At 44.1% G+C, this 22,975-nt stretch overlaps 4 protein-coding genes and 1 non-coding gene across 17 annotated transcripts in view; 3 read left to right on the top strand and 2 right to left on the bottom strand.

The window, feature by feature from the left end:
* Positions 1-4,925, top strand: part of LOC133479524 (IQ motif and SEC7 domain-containing protein 1-like) — a 78,317-nt gene extending 73,392 nt beyond the window's left edge. For all 7 annotated transcript variants that reach the window (XM_061776923.1, XM_061776765.1, XM_061776840.1 and 4 more), the window contains one exon: positions 231-4,925. In XM_061776923.1, coding sequence (XP_061632907.1) covers positions 231-1,415 — 1,185 coding nt within the window. In that variant the 3' untranslated portion in view covers positions 1,416-4,925. The remainder of the gene's footprint in view (positions 1-230) is intronic.
* Positions 4,926-6,780: 1,855 nt separating this feature from the next.
* trnas-cga (transfer RNA serine (anticodon CGA)) lies at positions 6,781-6,862 on the bottom strand. Its single transcript has one exon. It is a non-coding gene; the product is annotated as a tRNA-Ser (tRNA).
* Positions 6,863-7,300: 438 nt separating this feature from the next.
* Positions 7,301-8,879, top strand: LOC133479409 (small integral membrane protein 11-like). 3 transcript variants are annotated; one of them, XR_009788940.1, is made up of 3 exons: positions 7,301-7,330; positions 8,154-8,411; positions 8,703-8,879. XR_009788940.1 is itself a non-coding variant. In XM_061776561.1 (3 exons), exons 1-2 carry the CDS (start codon positions 7,316-7,318, stop codon positions 8,340-8,342), a joined length of 204 nt encoding a protein of 67 aa, XP_061632545.1. In that variant the 5' UTR covers positions 7,301-7,315; the 3' UTR covers positions 8,343-8,361; positions 8,703-8,879. The 3 variants fall into 3 exon arrangements, 2 of the variants coding, with proteins under 2 accessions (XP_061632545.1, XP_061632458.1); XM_061776561.1 differs by having other exon boundaries at positions 8,154-8,361; XM_061776474.1 differs by having other exon boundaries at positions 8,154-8,387.
* Positions 8,880-9,608: 729 nt separating this feature from the next.
* On the bottom strand, positions 9,609-17,346 carry LOC133479338 (insulin receptor substrate 1-like). Of its 2 annotated transcripts, none has more exons than XM_061776301.1 (7): positions 17,218-17,346; positions 15,322-15,745; positions 13,353-13,593; positions 11,397-11,649; positions 11,182-11,308; positions 10,598-10,900; positions 9,609-10,061 (listed from the first exon to the last, which is right to left on the bottom strand). In XM_061776301.1, exons 2-7 carry the CDS (start codon positions 15,729-15,731, stop codon positions 9,839-9,841), a joined length of 1,557 nt encoding a protein of 518 aa, XP_061632285.1. In that variant the 5' UTR covers positions 15,732-15,745; positions 17,218-17,346; the 3' UTR covers positions 9,609-9,838. The 2 variants fall into 2 exon arrangements, with proteins under 2 accessions (XP_061632285.1, XP_061632196.1); XM_061776212.1 differs by lacking the exon at positions 17,218-17,346 and adding an exon at positions 16,175-16,369.
* LOC133479182 (cytochrome P450 4F3) lies at positions 17,209-21,866 on the top strand. Of its 4 annotated transcripts, none has more exons than XM_061776079.1 (14): positions 17,209-17,431; positions 17,547-17,691; positions 17,774-17,827; positions 18,319-18,446; positions 18,875-18,996; positions 19,066-19,212; positions 19,303-19,417; positions 19,806-19,872; positions 19,971-20,100; positions 20,172-20,305; positions 20,376-20,440; positions 21,166-21,248; positions 21,333-21,592; positions 21,717-21,866. In XM_061776079.1, exons 1-13 carry the CDS (start codon positions 17,228-17,230, stop codon positions 21,547-21,549), a joined length of 1,611 nt encoding a protein of 536 aa, XP_061632063.1. In that variant the 5' UTR covers positions 17,209-17,227; the 3' UTR covers positions 21,550-21,592; positions 21,717-21,866. The 4 variants fall into 4 exon arrangements, with proteins under 4 accessions (XP_061632063.1, XP_061631976.1, XP_061631803.1 ...); XM_061775992.1 differs by having other exon boundaries at positions 21,671-21,866; XM_061775819.1 differs by lacking the exon at positions 21,166-21,248 and having other exon boundaries at positions 21,671-21,866.
* The last annotated feature ends 1,109 nt before the right edge of the window (positions 21,867-22,975 follow it).

Below are 22,975 nucleotides of genomic sequence, written 5' to 3'. Positions count from 1 at the left end.
ACTGGTCGCTTTAGCTTGAAGATTGTACCATCAAGGCTTGCCACTGTAAATTAAAAAAAATATTTTTTTTAAATATAGAATTAAAAACAAGGAAAGAAAACGTTTTTCCCGAACTGCTTTTGCTGTGGGTCAATTTAAACAGTCACATAACAGGAGGGTTCAATGACAGTATATAAAAAGTGGAAAATGCTGAGTGGCGACTAATTGAACTTGTGTGCTGGTCCTGTCAGGGGTCCATCATCAGCAGCCCGCGGCCGCACCAGCAGTACCACCCCGGAGGGCTTCTGGCCTACAGCCCCATGATGGCGCCCTCGTCTCCGGCAGCCTACCGGCCGCACCGCCCTACTCAGAGCCCCGGTACGGGGGTAGGCGGTGGGCCGGGGCTCTGTCACAACCAGCCCGGGCCGAGCGCATCCCCGCTCACGAGCGGGGGCGCGGCTGGGGCCGGCGGAGGGATGGCGACGGGGGTAGGGCCGGGCGGCAGCGGCCGGTTCGGGAACTTTTTTGGCAGCCGCAGAGGGAAAGTTCCTGGTCCCCTGACGATGACGTCGCCAACACCGCAGGGCCCCCCGAGTCCCCTGATGATATCCTCCCCGCCCCACTACCCCGCACCCGAGCCTCCTATCGCCCACCCGTCCTCCCCTTCCCCATGCCCCTCCCCATCTGTCAACCTCGGCCAGTCGGACCCGGGAGGCATTGGAGGGGCAGGAGGCCCGGGTGGGGCGCCGTCCAAGCTCCAGGCGTTGCACGCCCAGTATTGCTACGGCAACAGTGGGGGAAGCGGGCACCAGCTGCAACAGACTCCACCCCCACCTTACCACCACCATCACCGATACCACATGCAAAGCGCCCCACAGCACCACCCCCTCATGCACAGGGTGTCGGTCCCGCGGCGCCAGGTCCCGTCTGGCTGCGCGCCGTCTCACATCCAGCAGCATCAGCGGATCCAGCAAGCCGCCGCCCAGCACCAGCGCTACAACGCCGCCTCGGGTTTTATCACGCCCCCGCCGCTGTCCCCGCACTCGCCTCTCACCCCGACTACGCCACACGGACTCTTCCGGTCGGGCGGCGGAGGCAAGCTGCCGCTAACCATCTCGCACTCGCAGCCCCACCCCCACAGTCACTCTCACAACCACGCCGCCCACTCCCCGCTGAGCCCCTCACCCGCCAGCTCGCCCTCCACCCACTTCATCTTCTCCACGCCACCGCCCCAGACTCCTTCGGCGCGCCTGGTCTCCCAGACCCTGCCACAGCCCTACGGCTCCCAGTACCCACCGCTCTCCTCTATCCCACCCCCTCCTCCGCACTCCCCGTTGCCGCCCCCATCCGCCTCACCGCTCTCCCCGCACCCGGGGGCGGGTGGCGGGCCGGGACCCAAGTCAAAGCCGGTCAGTCGGATCAGCACCGTCGTGTGAGGAGTCGGCGAGCCAAGGCCCCAGCCCGTCTGGTCATCGGCCACCGGGGGGCGGCACCCCACCTCGTAGCCAACTACCGGGGGCCGGCGCTAAGAGGGGGGAGGAGGAGGAGGAGGAGGAGGGCCGGAGGACAAGTGCAAACGTATCAAAATGGCCGCCTGGTTAGGCGGCGAGAAATTAGAACGGGGAAGAGGAAATTACTGAGCCTGTGTTACTTTCACATCCACTTCCCCTGCGGCTAGAACACCCGAAAGATAATGTCGCGGCGCACATCGATCGAGCCATCCTTCGGGGGGTGCGGAGAATTTAGTGAGGAGTGAGAACAGTGCCTGACGAGGGTTAGCGCACGACACTAGCACGTGACAACTGGATTCCAGAAATCCAGCTGTTCCCCGGAATGGCCAATAGGGGGCGCCGTAGTTAGTTTGGTGCACTTTGTGTCTTTGAATGACACCCGTGCATGTCTTGTGCAATTGCTGCTGAGTGTTTGTAAGAAGGGGCGAGGACTTTTTGTTGTTGCTGTTTTTTTTTTACCTCTGTGCTTTGTGAAAATGTTGTTTTGGCTCACAGGGTTTCTGCACTCTCCTTGTTATGGATCGGGAAGGTCATTTAATTCTTCACTACGATACACATACCATATGCATGTATATATATATATATATATATATATATATATATCAAGGCAGGAAGAAAGCATGAAGACCAACTTCAAGATGAGAAGACAAACATCAAGTCAAACATTAAGATAGGACAAACCTGAAGACAAGCATTAAGACCAACATGAAGACAAGATGACGAGACAAACATCAAAGCGAAAAGAATTCAAAAAATACAAAGACAAACATCTCCCATTATAATGTGTAATGCAGTATATAATGTATCAAGTATTCCAAAGGTATACAAAAGCAAAGCATATTGATGTACTGATGTTTTTTTCCGTGTTGCCAAGGAAGGAGATGAAGCTATTAATCATGATCCCAAACAGGGTGCACTCTGGGAAACAGAGTCTTTTTTACACAATCGACTAGTCAGTCAAAGATTATATTTACAATACTAATCCTGCGTATTTAGATCAAATGTGGTGTTATTATGCAAAATGCAACGTAAGTATACATAGTTACAATCTTCCTGGCTGGCAATATAGTGACATTATCAAGAGTCCTGGAATGTTTGTTCCATTAATTGAGCCATTTTCCCCTCAAATTGGTTGATTAAAACATGTATTTTTTATTTTACCTCATTGAATAATGGGCTATTTGATTTATTGTAAATAAAATAAAAATAGTTTAGTGAAAAACTTTTTTTACATATATTTTATATTTTTCAATAAAAAAATGTTTTTATTAAATATTAATTATAAATAATAAAGTTACAAAATGGGAAATTACTCTTTCACCATTAAAACGATTTACATAATTTGGTTAATTATTATAATTAACAATAAATGTGTTGAATTTTCCCTTGAGGGGTTATAATCAGGAAAAATAATAATAAAATGAGCTTGAGTTATTCTATTAAAATAAACTATTTTTCATCATTTTCTTCATTATAATTACATTAATTATAAAGAATGTGTTGATTTTCGCCTTGAGGGATTATAATCATTAAAATAACGTAAAACAATTTAAATGAAAATGTTCAACTGTAAAAATGTTTTATTTTTTTTGGATTAAAATAAAATATTTGACATGCACATTTGAACTTGGCCCATTTGTCCCTTTTAAGAATCATTCTGTGGTCGTTGAGCACTAAAGTTAGCCCGCCCGTCCGAACATGAAGTACGGCAACATTAGCACAACGAATCCAGCTCATTCACACCATCATCTTTTTGCAAAGTGGAGCGCAAGGTGCCTTCAGACACGAGGATGGTAAAATATGAATCATCTTTTGAATAGACTATCATTTCAGACCACACCAGATGTAAAGGTTTTTGGGACTTTTTTTTTTTTTTTTTTTTTAATCCGGACCTACACATGTGTACCTTTCTCTAATTATGATGATTATTTTTTGCACTTATGCAAATATGAGCGTCGCCTTTGTGAATGTGTGCATGTGAAGTTTACAGTGTGTGTGTTTTCTTGAGTCTGCGGGCGTATGTGTGGGAGTGTGTGTGTTTAAGTTTTCAGGGTTCTACTGGGCGTATATGAACTTGATTATTTTTTTACGTTTACCTGTATTGCGTTAGGAGTGGAAACGGCGTGAGGGCGTTCCTCTGGGCACCTTCTTGGCTCCCCTCTTTTTTTTCATTCCCAGGGAAGACTATTGAGTCCGATTTGACTTTTCTTTTTTTAAATAACAAAAAAGCAAAACTGGGTTTATGCAACGTTCCCTGAAGACTTAGATTACCTGATGATGACTTGAAATCTTTACACTGAAAACTTTACATTACTTGATGATTTGAAGACTACACTGACGTGTCACGACTTGTTCTTACACTAAACTTGTCACATGACATGATGATGACTTGAAATGTCTTTACACTGAACATGTCACATGACTTGAAATTGAAGTGTCTTTACACTGTCTGAATCACATGACTTAATGACTTGAAGCCTTTACACTTAACAGGTAACGTAACTTGAAATTTTTACACTGAATATGTCGCTTGACTTGAAGTACTTAACACTGAACGTGCATTGGTAATAACTTCAAATCTTGACACTGAATACAACATGATTTGCCAACAATTTCCAGCAAACACGTCATATGCTCAGAGCCATATTTTAATGAAGTAACAACGATTTCATGAAGTGATGATAATGTACGGTGCAGTGTTTGGGTCATCGCGCTCGGACGCCATCTTGCCGTTTCGCGTGGCTTTTGTCGGCCGCGGGGCTAGTGTGACGCTGCGCTAACACATGCAATAATTGACTTAAATGAATTTTTTTTTTCCCCTGACCTGTTTGATTTCGCAATGATTGAGCGTTCACTTAAAAGCAATCAAGACTGGATGAAAAATGAAAATGCGTGTGTGTTTTTAGGTGTGCAGCACGTTGACGTCTGAAAAGACGTAAAAATAGAGGCATGATGCTCTCTCGGCCCAGCTCTTCTCTCCATTATTGCTGTGCATGTCTTATTTATTATTACAGTATCTGCACTGAATGGAAGTTTGTATTATAAGCCACTATGTACATAAACATGTTGAATTCAATGAAAAGCAGCTCTTTTCATCAGGAACCAAGACCAACATTTTTCATTTTACAGGAAATATTTTCTGACCGCTGCTGCCGGCAAAATGGATTGTGTTGTTTTTTTGTTTTTGTTTTTTTTTTTCTCTAAAGAAAATCAAATGACAAATGTTGTCTGCTTCCTGTGCTGAGGTAGTACGTGTACAAATGTACCAGTAGTGTCAAATACTGTATGTGTCCACAGAGATTACATTATTTTAAAGATGATTTAGCCATGTATAGAATTATATTACTTGTAACTTTGTTTTGGACAACATTGCAGAGGCAAACGTGGAAATATTTATTGCTCTGAACATATAAAAATCTGTTCATGTTGATGGAAGGATGATGGCTCGCCTCCTGTTATTTTGCTGTTGTTGTATACTGTCCAGTCATGCATCCATCCATTTTCCAAACAGCTTATCTTCACGAGGGTCACAGGTGTGCTGGAGCCTAACCCAGCTGACTTTGGGCCGAGAAGCAGGGTACACCCTGAGCTGGTTGCCAGCCAATTGTGGGGCACACGGTGCCGTGAAAAAGTACATTCTTTTTGTTTACAGTCATCAAACAAATGTAAATAGCAGACAAATAAGTGAACTTAAAATGCTGTTTTTAAATGATTTCATTTATTGAGGAAGAAACTATTCAAAGTTACCTGACCCTGTATGAAAAAGTAATCGCTCCCCTTGTTCAATCATGAATTAAATAAGGCATATCACAATTTTTTGGGTGAATTATCACTGATCACACCCAAGCCTGATTACCTCCAGACCTGTTCAATCAAGAAATCACTTAAACAGAACCTGTCTGACCAAATCAAGTGGGACAATAAAGATATAAAAAAGCTGCAAAGAAATGACACGATCCAAACAAAGTCAAGAACAGTTGCGAAATAAAGTAATTGGCATCTATCAGTCGAGAAAGGGTTACTAAAGCCATTTATAAAGCTTGAGGATTCCAGCGAACCATAAGGAGAGCCATTATCCTCACATGGAGAAAACATGGAACAGTGGTGAAACTTCCCAGGAGTGGCCGGCCTACAAACATTACCCCAAGAGAACAGGAGGCCACAAAGGAACTCAGGACAACTTGGAAAGAACTGCAGGCCTCCCTTGCCTCAGTTAAGGTCAGAGTTCATGACGCAACAATAAGAAAGAGACTGAGCAAAAATGGCATCCATGGCGGAGTTCCAAGCCAAAAACCACTGCTGACCAAAAAGAACATAAAGGCTCGTCTGACTTTTGCAACAAAAACATCTAAATGATTCCCAAGGCTTTTGGGAGAATTTTATATGGATGAATAAATGTTGAGCCTTTTGGAAGGAGTGTGTCTCGTTACATCTGGCGTAAATGTATCACAACATTTCAGAAAAAGAACATCAAAGCAACAGTCAACATGGTGGTGGTTGTGTGATGGTGTTGGGCTGCTTTGCTTCTTCAGGACCTGGACAACTTACTGTGATTTATGGAACCATGAATTCGAAAATCCCGAAGGAGAATGTTCAGCCATCGGTTAGTGACTTCAAGCTGAAGCGCACTTGAGTTCTGCAGCAGGATCACGATCCAAAACACACCAGCAAGTCAATTTCTGAATGGCTTAAAAAAACAAAATGAAGGTTTTGGAGTGGCCTAGTCAAAGTCCAGACTTGAATTTGATTGAATTCATGCTCGAAAACCCTCCATTTTTGCTGAATTCAAACAATTCTGCAAGGAAGGGTGGGCGAAATATTTTCAAAGGCTCATTGCCAGTTGTAGAAAATGCTTGATTTCAGTTGTTGCCGCTGAGTATGGCCTGACCAATTCTTAGTTTTAGGGGGCATTATTTTTTTTCATGCAAGCCCAAGTAACTGAATAGATTTTCTTTCCCCTTTATAAATGAAATCACTATTTAAAAATAGCATTTTAAGTTCACTTGGGTTATATTTGTCTGATATTTATATTTGTTTGATGATCTTAAACATTTAAGTGAGGGAACTATCCAAAAATATCAGAATTTGAGAAGGCAATACTTTTTCACTGTATTGACAAAAAAAATAATAATAATAATAAGACTTTGAAAGTGGGTGGCTGAATGTCAGAAACTGTAATCGATTATTGGGACTTCCCGATTTTGAGAGTTGCATTGTTAGAACTACTACAGGGTTGGGACGAGAATAAGATTTGGATTTGGAACGGTTGTTCATTCAAACAAAAGCAATTCGTCACGAACAGGATTCGAACCTGTGCGGGGAAACCCCATTGGATTTCGAGTCCAACGCCTTAACCTCTCGGCCACCGTGACTACGTAACAAGATTTGGCGCTGTTGAGACATTGTATGTAAAAACATTACTGGGACGCCAACGGTGCAATGGTGGTTGATTTGTGAGCATTAATGCTATTGGTCCGCTATAAATACTAACGTGTACACCACGAACTAACTCCAACCAAGCCCTGAGTGACGTCTTCAATAGCATTACGACTGTGATGGAAACAATTGTGTACTTCCTTTTCAGACTTACATACAAGATTTTAGGGACTCTGTTTGACCACCGCGTTGCAAAAAAAAATAAAAAATAATCAATCGGATTTAACTAAATAAAAACGGGTAGCCACTTTTATCGCAGCTACCCAGAATGCATCACGACTAAAGATTTTGATTGGCTATTAACTTGAAGCCCCGCCTCTTTCATTGAAGGTTCAGTTGTCCTCTGGTACAGTTCCCCGAAGACAAACTTGAACGCTTCATAAGCTAAAATGATCAATTGGAAGGTAAACAATTCCAAACGCGTCATTGACTGCTTGTCTTCTGCTCTTCGTGATCCCCCCCCCCCCTTCTGTTAAATCTTTACCGAAATCTTACACCGTCAGTTGTCGCTCGGGTCATGCTAATGCTAAGTTAAACTAATTCATTTGGCCTCATCTAAACTTTTGAATGCACGTGCAGCTGTTCAATGTTTCAATGCTTTTTTGCACAACGCGGTTCTCTGAACTAATCTGTTCCATGAACATGTCAATGTCTACACATTAATGCATTTCTGCGAAACTTCCAGTGTCTGTGCCTTCTCAACCAAACGCACAAATAACGTAGCTTAATGTTCGACCAGCATTTGGTGAGATCAACTGTGAAACTCGTGTAGCTTTCTTGTCTTTGGGACTTCTATAGTGACAGAAGTAGTCAGATATCGTAGTGGTTGCGTCTCTCAACTTCGAATCGCAAACTTTGCATTTTGCTATTCTCTTTCCCAATTTGATCAAAAACAATCTTGAACCCAAATGAAGTCGCCTCTGCACTACGCATCCTATCATACTGGCAGATTGTAAAAAAAAAAAAAAAAAAGTACATTTAAAAAAATATATATATATAGTACTCTGTTGAATGAACATTTTCCAATGGCAAAAATGGTCAAGTCCAGTCTTCTTACATTTTAGCTAAGCAAGTCCTAAAATTGACAACTGAATAGACTTAAGTCTCTCACAGCTGTTACAGCGTATACCAGGGCTGCTGCGTTACATTTTATTTTTCTTTTAGTATCCCTCTTCAGTGGTCAGGAAACCGTGTAGTCACCACACTTCTCGTCTTCTCTGTTGGCAGGCTTTGGACAACGTACCTGTACTCTTGTACATTTTAGCCCTGAAGACGCTGATCCTATGTTTGGCCTTCGCTGGGGTGAAGATCTACCAGAGTAAAAAGGCCGAGGCAGCGCTCAAGCAGCAGCAGGCCGAGAGGAGGAAGTTGGCCCGGAGGACACAGGAGCTCATCGATAACATGAAGGAAGACTAAGAGGAGCTGCTCAACGCGCGTATTAAAGCCGACTTGCCAGTTAATGTACCAACTATATGTTAATCAGGGGTACATTCATGTCAATTTTTAATTATCTCAATTATTTTGTTAATTGAAATATTTATTTAAAAAAAAAATGTAATAAAATAAAGGGGTATAATGCAAGAGGGAAAAGAAAACCACTCTTAACACACGCCGCACCGCAGGATAATCAGTCAGGCTAATCTTTCAGAAACATCCCAGAACGTTGCCTTTACTGACATTGCAAGGGAGGAAAAATTTGACTTCATTGTCAGAATGTGTACCCCGCATTACTACAGTGTAGTCTCACCACCTTTGTCTTGTCCTTTCGTCTGCCAGGGCCGAGCACCACGTCGTGACATGACCTGACCGTCTGCAACATCAACTACTCAACATGTCACCTTGATACGTTTGCTCGTGTGTCCTACATGAAATCGCACAGCACACATAAAGTATTTATTGAATTTTGGAATATGTTTTATTTGTAGTTAAATGGATAAAAGATTATGCAACACCCTTTTTCTCCCCGTATTGTACTGTGCTGCATGTTGTCTGTAAAGTGATCCGGTTGACTCAAAATGTGACTCGGTGTTAATACAGACCTCTGACTAGTGATTCAGTAGAACGTTTTGAATCATCAATTCAGATGATTCATGAACTAACCATCCCAGGCATATAAAGCCCAGGAGTTGTTACTCCATGGTTTACATCATAGTTGCTGGGTTTAAATTTGACTTAAAGCAGACCAAAAAAAAATAAAAATCAAGCCCAATAAAAAAATTCACTTAAACTCAAAATTCTGATGAATCATATTGAAACGTTTTCAGGTAAAACACTATCATATGCTAGCATAGCCTGGACCAGTTATTGTCAAGTAATAACATTTGAAGATACAATTGTACAGAAATTAACCTTTTGTCATGTGATGGGGAAAAAAAATGAATCAGAAACTGATAACGCTCATTGCAAAGGCTAAGCCGTTCCACTTGTTCATTCCCGTTAAAAACACCATTACATGTGACACCAAAGGAAAAAAAATTAATCGTTCCATTACCGCCAAAAAGGGTACCCATAAAAATACGTCCCCCTTCCTCATTACAATACACTTTAAAATGTTACCCGTTGCAGCAATTGTTTTCCGTTTTGAAGTGGTTGGTGTAGTTCAGTGTTTCCCAGCTTTGGAGGCAAGTTACATCACAAAGACAGCACACCACCAAACAAATGTCACAGAATGTGTACAACAGGTTGCATTCAAGTGACTTTTATTCATTCATACAACAGTGGAACATGAACCGTGAAACATCTTTCAGTGAAAGCCACATCCTGGTGGTGAGAAATTGCTTTGCACTCTTGTGCAAGCAATAAGTGAAACGTGACCGTCTTCACGTTTAGGGTCCGACATCTCACGTCTGCACCGGCATTAAAACATGCCGGATCAGCCCACATTGACAACGCTTACAAACCAGTGTTCTTGATCAGTCGTAAGCTTGCAGACATGACGGCAGACACGAGGAGAGTCGAGATCGAACAGCGAGCCGATCTCCTGCTTGGAGGCGACTAGATTGGACAAAGGGAGTCATCGGTCCGGGAGGATCTGTACGTTCTTTGGGAGACCAAGGGAACCCAAACGGCAGCGGCAGTCGTCCGTCGTAACTCGAAGTACGCCGTGACCCGTCGGTGGCTTGATGAGGAGAACATCTGTCAGAACCACAAAAGAAAAGTAGATCAAATGGAAATAAAATAAAGGGCTGGCCAAATCATTGTCAATGTACGAGGTAGTACGTCCCTCCAGGATTTCGTGGGCTTTTTTATTTTTTTAATAAATAGTTGCCATAAAAAGTCTGATTTCGCAGCAGCAATTTAAAAATGTTTTGATTAATGCTGATTTGTTAATCTGTTTATTACCAGAACAAAATAAACTACATGAATTTTTATTTGGTTAATTACTAATTATTGAACAAAATGGTAAAAAAATAAAAATAATTTACCAGTTTGTTTGCAAAACCTATTGTAAGTGAAATTTAAAACACTAGCATATATAAATTTTTCCCCATTTATTGTATAATTTAAGGAACACAGGGAAAGCAATGATTGGTCCAATTCGCAGACATGTTGCAGCGATTGGATGAAACCGCAAGCTTGCGCCTAATTCGCCGGAATCGGTCGCATTTGCATGATTTGTCGCGTTGGCGACATTGTCCTGGAGGGGCTGCGGTAGCCAACTTTAAATGTACCTGTTGACTCCTCTCCCAGGGGAAACGGAGGCTGGCCGGTCTTGTTTTTGTGGACTTGACATGGCAACATAAGCATCTTGAGGCAGCGCACAAGAGGTGCGGCTGACCTGCGGTGACATCATCACGTAACCGACGCCCTCCGCCTCACCCCCCATAGAGCATCCGTCACCTCCGGGCCGCTTGCTCATGTCCATGTAGCGGTCGTGCTCAGGCGAGGCGAGGCTACGTAGGCTGAGCGGAGACTGAGGTTCTGTTGCGTTGGCTTCTTGGCACGGCGTCTGGACGTCAGGGTTTTTCTTCTGTCTGTACAGGTACACCTCAATAAATTAGAATACAGTAAACAAGTCCATTTATTTCCGTACTCATACGTTATATAGTTTCATTAAACATGAGGGGGCGATTCCTGCTCATTTTCTGTATTAAACATTTTTGCTTTTCATCTGCTGTAAGCTATAATTATTATAAAGACAGTACATATTAAAAAAAATAATATTTCACTCAGTGTGTGCATCAGTTTCACTTTTTGAATTGAACTACTTAACTAAATGAAGCTTTTGCCACTGTTCTAATTGATTGCGATGTACCTGTATTTGGGTCTGCAGCGTTTGGGGGCCAGGAGCTGATTGTGGTTGGAGGTCGGGGACCGGCTGAAATCCGGGAGTGCCCGCAGCGCACGCACCGTGTCCCGAACCACTTCGTGAATGTGCTGTGCTGTCAAATCAGAGGAGGAGGAAGCGGGGTCACTTGCACTGAAGCAGCAAGTGGCCAAACGCCAACACGCCGCATAGCTCGTTACCACCTTGGTCTCTCGCTTCAAACCAGATCTCCCCGGGGCCGATCGGCGCCGTCCGGCCGAGCTCCAGAAAAAAGGAGCCGTCCAAGTGGCCAAAACGACGGATGCCCGGCAAAGGAATCGTAACGGAGGGCAAATCGGGGCACGCGCCCACTGGGATCAGGATGAGCGAGGTCGCGGTGAGGCAGAGGCGGAGCTCACCTGCCAAAGTCTTTGAGCGGCCCAAGCCGAGACCAGCCTTCACTGACACAGGCCAAACCTTGAGCAAAATGTACATGGGAGATTTTCATATTTTCACACTTCTATAGGCATTTGAAAATGGTGCTTTAAAACATGCCTTTTTTTATATTCTCAAAATGGTCGTAGAGTTACCTTACAGTCAAGGAGACAAGGTAGGTAACTCCATGACCGCTTTATAACTGAATGAAAATATCAATGAGGAAGTTTCCACCAAACGACTCTGGTGGACGGACAATGGCCTCTCGGCCGGGGTACTCAACGGCTCCCCCCATTTTTGCGTTACAAAAGAATGATGTGGTGCACGCCTCTAAGTTGGAGCATAAATAGTTGAGTTTTCCACACAAACACTGGCTTGTGCGTCCTAACTAAGCCTTGTTGGATGAACTGATGAAGCCTGCTCGCATGAGAGGTGAAACAGCTAAGACAAAAGGCTTCTTTATACTCGCCGTCCGCGCTGACGCAGTTTGCCTTTATACTCGAGCGCAACCCACGCGCTCAGTTTTGAAAATGTACTGCAGTTCCCCTCCAAGCCGAAGAACAAAACCATTATGTCTTATTTGATTTTATTTATTTATTTTTTTAAATCCAAACTAACGTGAAGCCGGGGTGGGCAAAGTATGATCCAAAGGCCACAAACGGCCGACTCCATTCTTTAGTCCGGCCCACCAAACATTTACATCATGGAGAATCCTGGAATATTTGTCTTTATTTTTATACACTAATTGCATTAAATAATTGGTTAATTTGTCGAAAACTGATAAACAGTTAACTATTTCACAAGTTAATTTAAACATTTTTCATTTTATTAAATTGGTAAATGTATTGCAAATTACACAGAGTAAAAACTTATACATTTTGCATTTTTCCACTTTATTAAATAGTGAATTTATTGAAAATAAATTCTAGTTTTTGCATTTGATTAAATAATTGTAAATACAATATAGTAAAATAAACTATTGCACTAGATAATTGCTTAATTTGTTTTTTAAACAACAATTTTTTTTTCTTTTAAACAAGAATTGTACCTGTATTAAAATGCACAATTTTACATGCAGTACTGTATACATTTAAGCTCATCTTAAAAAAAAAAAGAAAAAAAAAAGAAAAAAGGACATTACCCATCTGTTTTCCATTTTAAAAATCAAACGTGGCCCTTGAGCACAAAGGTTTGCCCACCCCTGGACTAGAACAAGGGTCACTAACAAGGTGCCCGCTGTCACCAGGTTGCCCCACCCCCCAGGACCTAATGAGTAGCCCCCAGGCCTACTTAGAAACAGCTCACCAGTGATGTGATATTTTTCTTTCCTTGGAAGAACTTACTGCTCATTTGAAAATGTAAAAACGTCAAGCTTTACAGAAATAAAGTGTTGCATATTGCTTTTTATCTCGGGCGGCTGTGGTTTAGTGGGTAGAGCAGGTCGTCCAGTGAGCGAAGGGTAACCGGTTCGAATCCCGGCTACGACTGTCTGCATGTTGAAGACGCCGAACCCTAATTTGCCCCCAGTGGCCCTGGCAGCGGCTTGCATGGCAGCAGTCGCCCATTGGTGTATGAATGTGTGTTAGTGGGTAATTTGAGCAAGCGTGTCATTTCAGAAGCGTGTTTCAAACCGGTAGCACTTCACTATTATCTGTACCCCGGAAGTATCTCTCAGTTTCAAAAGGGTTTGCGCGGTCTTGGACTGGACGTTCCGCTGTATAAAAGTGACAACGAGCTTATCCAACCTCTTTAAAGAAGGCCGCGGGTGGCAGCGTGCAATACCCGTCGTCCTCATCATCACACGCTTGATCTTCATCACTGCGCTCCTCCATCATTTTCTTGATGGACAGGTACCACGCTTCTTGATCCCTCTGGTCCTCCGCCACCAGCACCATCGTCTGGTCCTGAGCATAGAGTGCCACCGTGAGGCCTTTCCTGGAACTACCCAGGCAGCCCACTCCAATGCAGCACCTTAGGAAAATCACCCTGGGAAAGAGGAACTCATTTGACTTTTCAAAAGGCAAAATTGTACCATTATCATTGCAAATGAACAATAACGAGCACAGTGATTCTCAAAGTGTGGTACGCTGGATCCCTCTAGTGCAGACATGCCCAAAGTCTGGCCCCCGGGCCAAATCCGGCCCGTGTTCATATTTCCACTGGCCCGAAGCCTGTCTTAAAACCAATATGTGGCCCGGCAGTACAAAATACACGCGCAATTTTATATTTCACCACAGGATGGCAGTAAACTTGTGGCTGAACTCTCGCGGGGCCGTTGTGCGCATGATCTGTTTTTTGCCCATTTCTAAAATGGCAACTGGAAGTAAGAAAAGGAAAGTTGATAGCGAAGGCCGACGTTTGCAGGACAAATGGAAGTCTGAATATTTTTTCACTGAGTTTAGAAACAACTGCGTCTGCCTAATTTGCCAAGAGACTGTGGCTGTGGCTGTGTTCAATCTCTGCAAGAAATAATGACCCGTTTTCCAGCGCACAATATCAGTGCGCAAATGAGGAGGTATGCCGCAAACATCTCATCTCTGACTGAGGAGTTTCAACAGCGTTTCAGGGATTTTGCAACTATTGAAAAGGAGATCACGCTTTTTTCTTCTCCCGTTTCCATGGATCTCAGTGACGTTCCAGCCCACCTGCAGTTGGAGCTCATTGAGCTGCAGTGTGACACGGAGTGTCGCAGCCGGTACCAACAACTCCCTCGTCAACTTTTACCAGCAACTGGATAAAGACAGGTTCCAAGAGATTCGTACATTTGCTAATAAAATGTTGAGCATGCTTGGCTCGACATACTTATGTGAGAAGACATTCTCAGTCATGAAGATGAATAAGAACCGCGTGAGGACAAGACTAAGTGACTCCCACCTGCGTGACATCTTGCGCATTAAAACCACCGCTTTTGAGCCAGACCTGCCCCATTTACTGCAGTCGAGATCTCAGTATCACCCTTCACATTAATGCAAACATGTTTGTTGATTCTGATGAATAAAGTTTGAGTTTGAGTCAAATTTCATAAAAATACTTTATTTTGCATTTCATTAATGTTTATTTTAACCTTAATTTATCCAGGCCAGGCAGTTATAAGATCTACCTAGCAGCAGACAGCATAGTAAAACAAAGTAAAATAAAAATACAAAAAAGCATTCCCCTCGTCAGTAGCATGTAAAATTAATGCTGGCCCGCATGACAATTGTTTTACAGCAATGTGGCCCCTGAGCCAAAAAGTTTGGGCACACCTGCTCTAGTGGTAAGTGAATGAATCACTGCCCAAGTACAGTTCTGTTTCTTTAACTTCAGTTCAATACAATTGCATTTAATCTTTAAGAACAAACAGTTCTTGAATTTCTATTAAGGTACAATTTATTTACTTTTTTGTGCAACATTTTTTTTAAAATAAAAACGGTTTAGTCAATTTTTTTTCCACATATCTTGTAGTACTCTACCTTTTAGACTTGGATTATTCTATTATTTATTTATTGGGCATGTGTTTTTCTTTAATAAATATTTAGGCCTACTATGCTCCCGTATTTTAATGCTGGTCATTATCGTGGTAGTCTACTTGGAGAGTTTTAATTAGTTTTGGGGTGGTCCACGGTGTAAAAAGTTGGAGAACTACTGAACGAGCACTGAAGATTTGCTTTGTGTATGAATGGTGGTGCACAAATAAACTTGCCTTTAAAAAAAAAAAAAAAAAAAAGTACCAACCCTTGCTTGCTCGGCCCAAATAGCGTAGTTTTTCCAGACGACTTCTCCATTGCTGCAAACTTCTCCTCTGACTTGTACCACTCAAGTCGACTCGGCCCGGTGTGACTTCCTGCTCTGAGGACAAAATATCGTCTGTGACTCCGCTCGAGCTTGCCCAGGTAACCTTGTTTCACCACATCACTGCGCTGCCCAGATGAGGTCGCGAGGGCACTGAGCAGACGGACGGAAGTGTGACTGCTGCAGAAGAATTCCTCGTACCAATCAAAGGGGGTCACCTGCACCCCAACGTGATGGCCCACCTCACCACCTCTTATCTGGGTCTGACAATCACCGCAAGAGGATTCTGTCGCCATGAGCGTTTGCTCCGGGCCGGCGGCCCTCCTGTTGTAGCCGTCAACCATCTCCGTCATATCCAGAGTGAACCCTGTAGCATTGCAAGGAGATTATGAATGACGAGCCAGCAAAACAAATGCTGTTCGTGCTAAATCAAATAACCCTTTATATCAGTAGTCCATCTTACAGGTATACAGTACAGATAAGACTTGTACTTACTGTTTCTGTTTGGTCATGACAATACTGGAGCCATATTTGTGGGGGCATTTTTATGAGCATGCGACACATTAATATGCCAAAAGACTTCATAAAAAATCTGCTCCATCACATAACAAACACTGCCAAACGAACATTGACCCAGGGCTATTTTTTTTAAAATTATTCATTACATAATACAACGCGAAACGATGCTTGACGAAAGTGTCGATCTGAAATGAAAAGTAGCTGACTAGCTAGCTAATTGGCTAACAAGTGATTTTATTATGCTTATGTTCCCCAAAGCTGTGGAGCCCAAACTCACCTGACTTGAACAGCTACGACCATTACATCTATAAATGTCTTCGTTTGGGTGTCATTTGCGGCTGCGTGTAGAGGTCAAAGAAGGACTTTTACAGTGACTTTTTCCACCACCATGTCTCAACTGTGGCCAGGTGTAACAGAGCGCTAATCAGCGGGGGTTTTTTTGTTTTGTTTTGTTTTTCTTCTTCTTCTTCTTTTTTTTTTTTTTTTTATTTCTTGTAGTTGACGCACTTAAAAGCATCCAGGACCAAATGCTGCCCTCTGCAGTTTGTTATTGGCATGGCAAGTTGTTTGTATACAGTACAGGTACAGTACAGTACTGCACAGGTACAGTGACTTTAGTTGTTTCCCAACATTTATTGAGACAAGGCAAATTATTTCAGCGCACGCCACCAAAAAAAAGTGTCACAAGAAGTACATTTGCAGAAATAAGGACCATCTCGTGTCAATGTAGTCCCAAATTGACTTACGAAGTGAGAACTCTGGGCCTGTTTACGTCAGCGTGAAGCTATTACGGTGGTACCTTGACGTACTAGTTCAATACTTTCAACGACAGAGCTCAAATGACTTCTCGTGTATACCAAATCGATTTTCGCTTTTGAAATGAATTGAAACGCCATGAATCCGTTCCATGCTACTGCCTGCATTTGTCACGTTTTTATGTTTCAGGGACTACGGCTGGAAATTGGCCTTGTGCCAAATCCAGCGCTTTTACGCTTTAATCGTATAACAACTATGCTCGACGTGTTTCATGAAGGTGCGTTGTCCCGTCCTAATGAACACGCCAAAACACGCATGTTTTTGGAATATGGAAGGAAGCTGAAGTACTACCGAACCCCCAACCTTCGAACTGTGAGGCGGATGTGCTAAGCACTCGCAATATGTCGACATTTACAAATGATTGGAATCGCACTAGCCACAACATTAAAAGGAGGGTGTGTTTCTATGAGATTGCGGAGGAGGAAGTTCAAATGTCTAAATAATTGCAAAAGCAGGCAAAACAAGTCTGGGTTTGCGTCACATCAACAGTTTCCGCGTCCGTACCCGTGCCGAGATGTCTCTCGTCTTGCGTGCCCTCTCTCAGCTGTTCTGCTGGGCCGCCCTTTGCCACGTCTTACAAGTGGCTGCTGCGGGACTGGTTGCCCTGGTAACGGTCTGGACCGCCGGGCTGTTGCTTCAACACGCTCGTTTGACTCGTAGGCTGTCCTGCTTCAGCAAACCTCATGCAGACTCTTGGCTCATAGGCCACCTGGGTCAGGTAGGTCACGCACATTCATATAATTGCTGTTCAATCCAATATTTGTCAACTTGTTCTGTCGTCCTTGATGAAGTACTTCTCCAATGGCGCTTATCCTTCATTGTTTCTGTATCAGATGAAGAGCACAGAGGAAGGTCTCCTCCAGGTGGATGAGTTAGTGCAGACGTACAAACATTCCTGCAGCTGGTTCCTCGGGCCCTTCTATCATCTGGTCAGACTCTTCCACCCGGACTTTGTCAAACCTCTGCTAATGGCACCAGGTGAAATCATACATATTCACAATATGTATTTATTTATGCGTTTGTTTTCGGTGCGACAATGTCTCCTTCTCCCGCTACGCAGCCAGTATCACGGTGAAAGATGAGCTCATCTATGGTCATCTCCGTCCGTGGCTCGGTGAGTCAAAAAAATGAAGACGCAATTACAACATGTTGCAAGCTGAGTTGCTTTTACATTTCAAAACAGCCAGGAAGACGGCTAGGCGTGGAAGACGGTTTATCTGTGAGAGGAACACACACAACATGTATTTAATCCTCAGATAGAGTTTTGTTAGTGGACCGTCATAAAGCAAACAACCACATTTTGAGTTTCTCCGTGAATAACGAAGGATACCGTAGGTTTAAAAAAAATTGGGAAAATGTGAATGTAATGTTATAGTTCCCTCTGAGGGATTAATATGAGCATAATGCATCCAATTGAAAACAAAGCATGTTTTAAAAACGTTACAAATGTTAAAAAAAATAATTAAAAACAAAAAAGTGCCGATTAATATGTCATCGATCGCCCTTCAGGAGGATTAGAAGCGCAGGTAAATATTTCATAAGATAGGACTTGTGCGCTTACCAATAACGCGATATGAGGCAAACCTTGATTCTCTTGTTTCTCAGGCCAGAGTCTGTTGCTGAGCAACGGGGAGGCGTGGTCCCGCAGGAGGCGTCTTCTGACCCCCGCTTTTCATTTCGACATACTGAGGAACTACATTGCCACATTTAACACTTCGGCGGACGCCATGCATGTGAGACCAAAGGCAATCACAGTCTGTTGTTGAACTTCGGCCCCTCCCGTCGGGGGTCCCTGAAGCCAGTAAACCCTGTGGGATATTTTCCTTCCACCGCAGGCTAAAAGCGGGTATATTTTTGCGGCTCGAACATGTCATCACACGCAGGTGTAAGAAAAATGATCCATGAAGTAGCATCCATTTTCCCGAGCGGTAGTAGCGGTATTTGACTGACGGCCGAGGGGGCCGCGGTTTCAGCGCATTCAGCGGACACGCCCGCGGAGGACGGCTTGATTTTTCACAATTTGGAAGCCTCATTTTATATCCTGGATGCATTTTGGAGTCATTCAAATTTAGCAGGGTTGTCCACGTTAGAAGACATTTTGTTTTGACTTTCAGCTGGCATGTAGAAAGTGTGTGCGCCTTCCCCTCCACGTGTCACGCAGGCTAAGTGGCGGCGTCTGTTGGCAGAGGGTAACTCGACCCTGGAGATGTTCGACCACGTCACTCTGATGACGTTGGACAGTTTGCTGAAATGTGCCTTCAGCTACAGCAGCAACTGTCAGGAGTGAGGATGCGTCCGTCGGCCGTTCTTCTTCCTTTGACCTTTGACCCAACGCATCCCGTCTCGCCCCAGGTCGAGCAGCGAGTACGTGTCAGCCATAGTGGAGCTGAGCAATCAGATAATAGAACGGCGCCAAAACATTTTGCACCACTGGGACTGGATTTACTGGAAGACGGCGCAGGGAAAACGCTTTAAGAGGGCTTTGAACATCGTGCACAGGTAACACACACGCCTTTGAGCAACTACAAATAATGCTGACTCATCTTTGATCATGTGACAGAATGACTATTATGACCTTTCTACGTGCAGTTTTACGAGTGAAGTGGTCCAGAGGCGCCGTACCCGCCTCAGACAGACCTCGTCTGATTCCACCTCCGAGCCCGGGAGGAAAAAGGATTTTGTGGACATCATACTGCTGGCCAAGGTCTCGATTGCACAATGGGACAGTTAACAAATCATCCAGTCTGCACTCCATATTGCATATTGAAACACTGAGGTTGAAGTATTTACGCCCGCTGGAGAGTGAATACCTTTGGGTTTGAGATCAAAAGAGCAGCGGGAGGTTTCAAAGTCGAATTTTCTCCTTCGTTGTGGCACAGACGATCAACCGGCACAAAAGTTTGCAGTCGACACAGCAAGAATAAACAGAGTCTGGGAGCCCATTCCCGCTAGTATAAATCACGTATAAAAACACAACTCACATCATTTTACTACATTTATCGTATATAAAAAAAAGACTGCCTCTTCAAAAAATATACATGATTTTTTCCATAAAAAACTTCCATAAAAAACATTTTCATTTCACATTTCAGGATGACGACGGCCGAGGCTTAACAGACGAGGAGGTGGAAGCTGAGGCCAACACTTTCATGTTTGCCGGTGAGACTGTCGGACCGCCGTGTCGGAGCTTTTACTTGACGTTTCCCAAGCGTCGCACGGAGACGTCACCGTCGACCTCGCTCCGCGTTCCTTCGCAGGTCATGACACCACAGCCAGTGCCGTTTGCTGGACGCTTTTTAATTTAGCACGCCACGCGCACTTTCAAGAAAAATGTCGGAGGGAGGCGCTGCAGCTTATGAAGGGCCGCGAAGGACAGCGAATAGAGTGGTGAGGAAATACACGGACACACTGTGTTTGAAAAGTGGCCGCGGTACTGAGTCGCACGCGTTCATCCGCAGGGAAGATCTGTCCAAGCTTCCTTTCACCACCATGTGCATCAGGGAGGCACTGAGGTTACACTCGCCGGTCCAGGCCGTGACGAGGACGTACACCCAGGACATGCCGCTGCCGGGGAACCGGACAGTGCCGAAAGGTCAAAGGTCAAAACATTCCTGGGTGTCCGCTTGTCTGAAAGTCATTTTTCCATGAACCTCCTCCTACAGGTGCCATCTGTTTAGTCAGCATTTACGGAACACACCACAACCCTGCGGTATGGACAAATCCACACGTAAGAAATGAAAGACACACTTTTCTTGTCACTCTTTAGACTTAGACTTCTAACACTATCAGGAGCACTGGCCTACATTTACAAGCTACATACAGTATATTCTAATATTTCTTCCGTGAAATTGTATCCATTTATTCCCGACAGTCTACTCTGTTCATTTCGTAGCCTTTCTCTCGACTCTGCGGATTTCGGACTGTTTAGTCCAATCGGATTTCGGCTTCTATGTGTTGCCGTGTCAATCTCGTCTGCCCAGGGAACTTCACGATGTAATGCGAACTACATTAGCAGCGGGACTGTTTCTTTGACCGATCAGAATTCAGATTTGCCTCGCAGGGCCGGCGAGCTGGCCCACATTAATATCAGCCTTTTTCAGTCATCTGATTGGTTGCTCAGAGCAAGCTAAATTCAGCTAGCAAAACATGTCTGTATAGAGATCGGCACACAAAAATACATTTAATAATGTATTTGATTTCTTTTTCCAGTTTTTGTCCTGTTATTAGATCAATGTTGATTCCGAACTGCTCCAGATCATGTACGTGGCACAGCTGTGCGCTGTTATATTGCGTTTTGTCTCGTATCGATGGCGTCTGAACTTGCGACTCGATTGTTGCGGTATTGGTAAGAGGTGACTGAAGTCCGGTACCCATGCCCACTCGAAGCCCCGGGTACCAAATGCTCGGCCTGCCACTGCATTATGCCAATAAATGTCTTGTTTTGACCGAAAGGAGTTTGATCCTCTGCGTTTTGAAGCAGCCAACCAAGAGGGCCGCTCTTCCCACGCTTTTATTCCCTTCTCGTCAGGCCCCAGGTGCGACCTCGTGCGTATCGCAGCTCAATCGCACGGCAGCGGTTTCGTGCTGCTGACGAGACGCGTGTGTTTTTGCCTTCACAGAAACTGCATCGGTCAGAAATTTGCGCTGGCAGAGCTCCGGGTTGTCGTGTCACTGACGCTGCTCAGGTTCCGCTTGACTCCGGGGATGAACCCCAAACTGGGCTCCGCGGAGGTCCGGCGTCTGCCCCAGCTCGTGCTGAGGGCGGAGGGCGGCCTGTGGCTGCGGCTGGAGCCCCTGACGCCGACGCCCGATGCCAAGGCGGCGCGGGATGCATGAGGCGCTTTTGTTGCACTCTTGACCCAAATTGTTATACATACAGGTAAATAATAACAATAATCCTAATCCTAATCCTAATCATACAAATAGGTAGGCTGATTGAAGACTAAATTGCCCGTAGGTGTGAATGTGAGTGCGACTGCTTGTTTGTTTCTATGTGCCCTGAGACTGGCTGGTACACCCCGAACCGGTCGCCCCAACGTAGCTGGGATGGGCTGCAGCACGCCCGCGACCCGCGCGAGGAGAAGCGCTACGGAAAATGGAATGGATAATGCAAATGCAGCTCTTGAACAAAATAAAAGCCCACTGCAAAATGATCGCTTTCTCTGATTTTGTCATTTACAGGCTTGAAGAACATTGACATTTGCATTTTATTCCATAAACTAATGAAAGCATAACTCACAAATTCCAAATACAACGACAACTTGTTGGAGAGATGCTCGTCCGCTTCCGGTGCCCTTGAGCAAGGCGCTGTCCAAATCCCCACCAAACGCGTTCTTTGAGAAATGGGTGTCCAAGTGGTGGCCCTTCACGCGAATCAGTACCCGAGAAGAAGCTCTCTGTTTCAAAAAAGCTCGGGCACCGCTGTCGTGAGCCTGAGTGTACTTTCCCCTCAATCTCAGTGTTGGGGATGGAACAAGATTATGTCCTTTCATTTCCAAATGTAACAATTGTAATCCATTCCATTACCGGGAGAAAATGGATAGTCAAATTACGGTCGCTTTTGGAAATTTCCGTCATTATAATTTTTGTGAAATTTGAAAAATATATATATTTCATATCACATCCTCCTTCTGAGGCTGGTGGTTGGAATTGGCTCTCTCTGGTCACGTGCTCTCAAACATGACAAATAATAACCAAATATAACCTTGTCTATTTTAATCTATAATTTTGTCTGAGATTTTGAAAAGGTTAGACTCAAAGGTACACGTTTAAACACCAAAAAGAACATTCGGCTTTTGGACAATTTCAATTTTTTGGGCGGAACCTTCACTTATCTGTATGACGCGATATTGTCTTAATTGTGCACATTTGTCATTAGGTCAACATGATATCATGTTTCTCAGGTTCTGTACACATAATGCAGCAAGCACATTTCCTGTTATTTATTTCCATTTCATGGTGTTTCGCTATCAGTTCATGTCAAATGAAGGTAATCCAGTTTTTTTTCCGAGGACTCATCCAAGGCTCCCGTTGCATTCGCTCAAAATGAAGAAAAGGGATCCAAATGTTACACTCCGGTTACATTTTCAACAGGGTAACTTGTAAGTGGAAGCAACTACATTACCCACAATGCACCTCGAACCGTAGAGAACAGCCGAAAATGAACAACATCGCGCATGATAAGGTTATTATCATGTGTTCGTTATTGCGGGAGGTCCGCCGGCTTGGGATTGTGGCGATTTATTTCCTTTTTCTTTGACTT

This window comes from Phyllopteryx taeniolatus, chromosome 1 (assembly GCF_024500385.1).
Source record: "Phyllopteryx taeniolatus isolate TA_2022b chromosome 1, UOR_Ptae_1.2, whole genome shotgun sequence".
NCBI classification, from domain to species: Eukaryota; Metazoa; Chordata; class Actinopteri; order Syngnathiformes; family Syngnathidae; genus Phyllopteryx; species Phyllopteryx taeniolatus.
The sequence above is the reverse complement of the archived record's forward strand: the minus strand, read 5'-3'. Positions and strand labels throughout refer to the sequence as shown.

Bases quoted from the DNA above. Each gene is read 5' to 3' on its own strand.
- LOC133479338 (XM_061776301.1), bottom strand. From the start codon at position 15,731: ATGACGGAGATGGTTGACGGCTACAACAGGAGGGCCGCCGGCCCGGAG. The intron at 11,650-13,352 runs GTTGGATAAGCT...ATTTTGCTCAAG, and splicing joins CCGCGGCCTTCTTTAAAGAG to GTTTGGCCTGTGTCAGTGAA. The intron at 10,901-11,181 runs GTACATCGCAAT...GTACCTGTACAG, and splicing joins CGCTGCAGACCCAAATACAG to ACAGAAGAAAAACCCTGACG.
- LOC133479182 (XM_061775819.1), top strand. From the start codon at position 17,228: ATGTCTCTCGTCTTGCGTGCCCTCTCTCAGCTGTTCTGCTGGGCCGCC. The intron at 18,447-18,874 runs GTGAGACCAAAG...CGTGTCACGCAG, and splicing joins CTTCGGCGGACGCCATGCAT to GCTAAGTGGCGGCGTCTGTT. The intron at 19,873-19,970 runs GTGAGACTGTCG...GTTCCTTCGCAG, and splicing joins CAACACTTTCATGTTTGCCG to GTCATGACACCACAGCCAGT.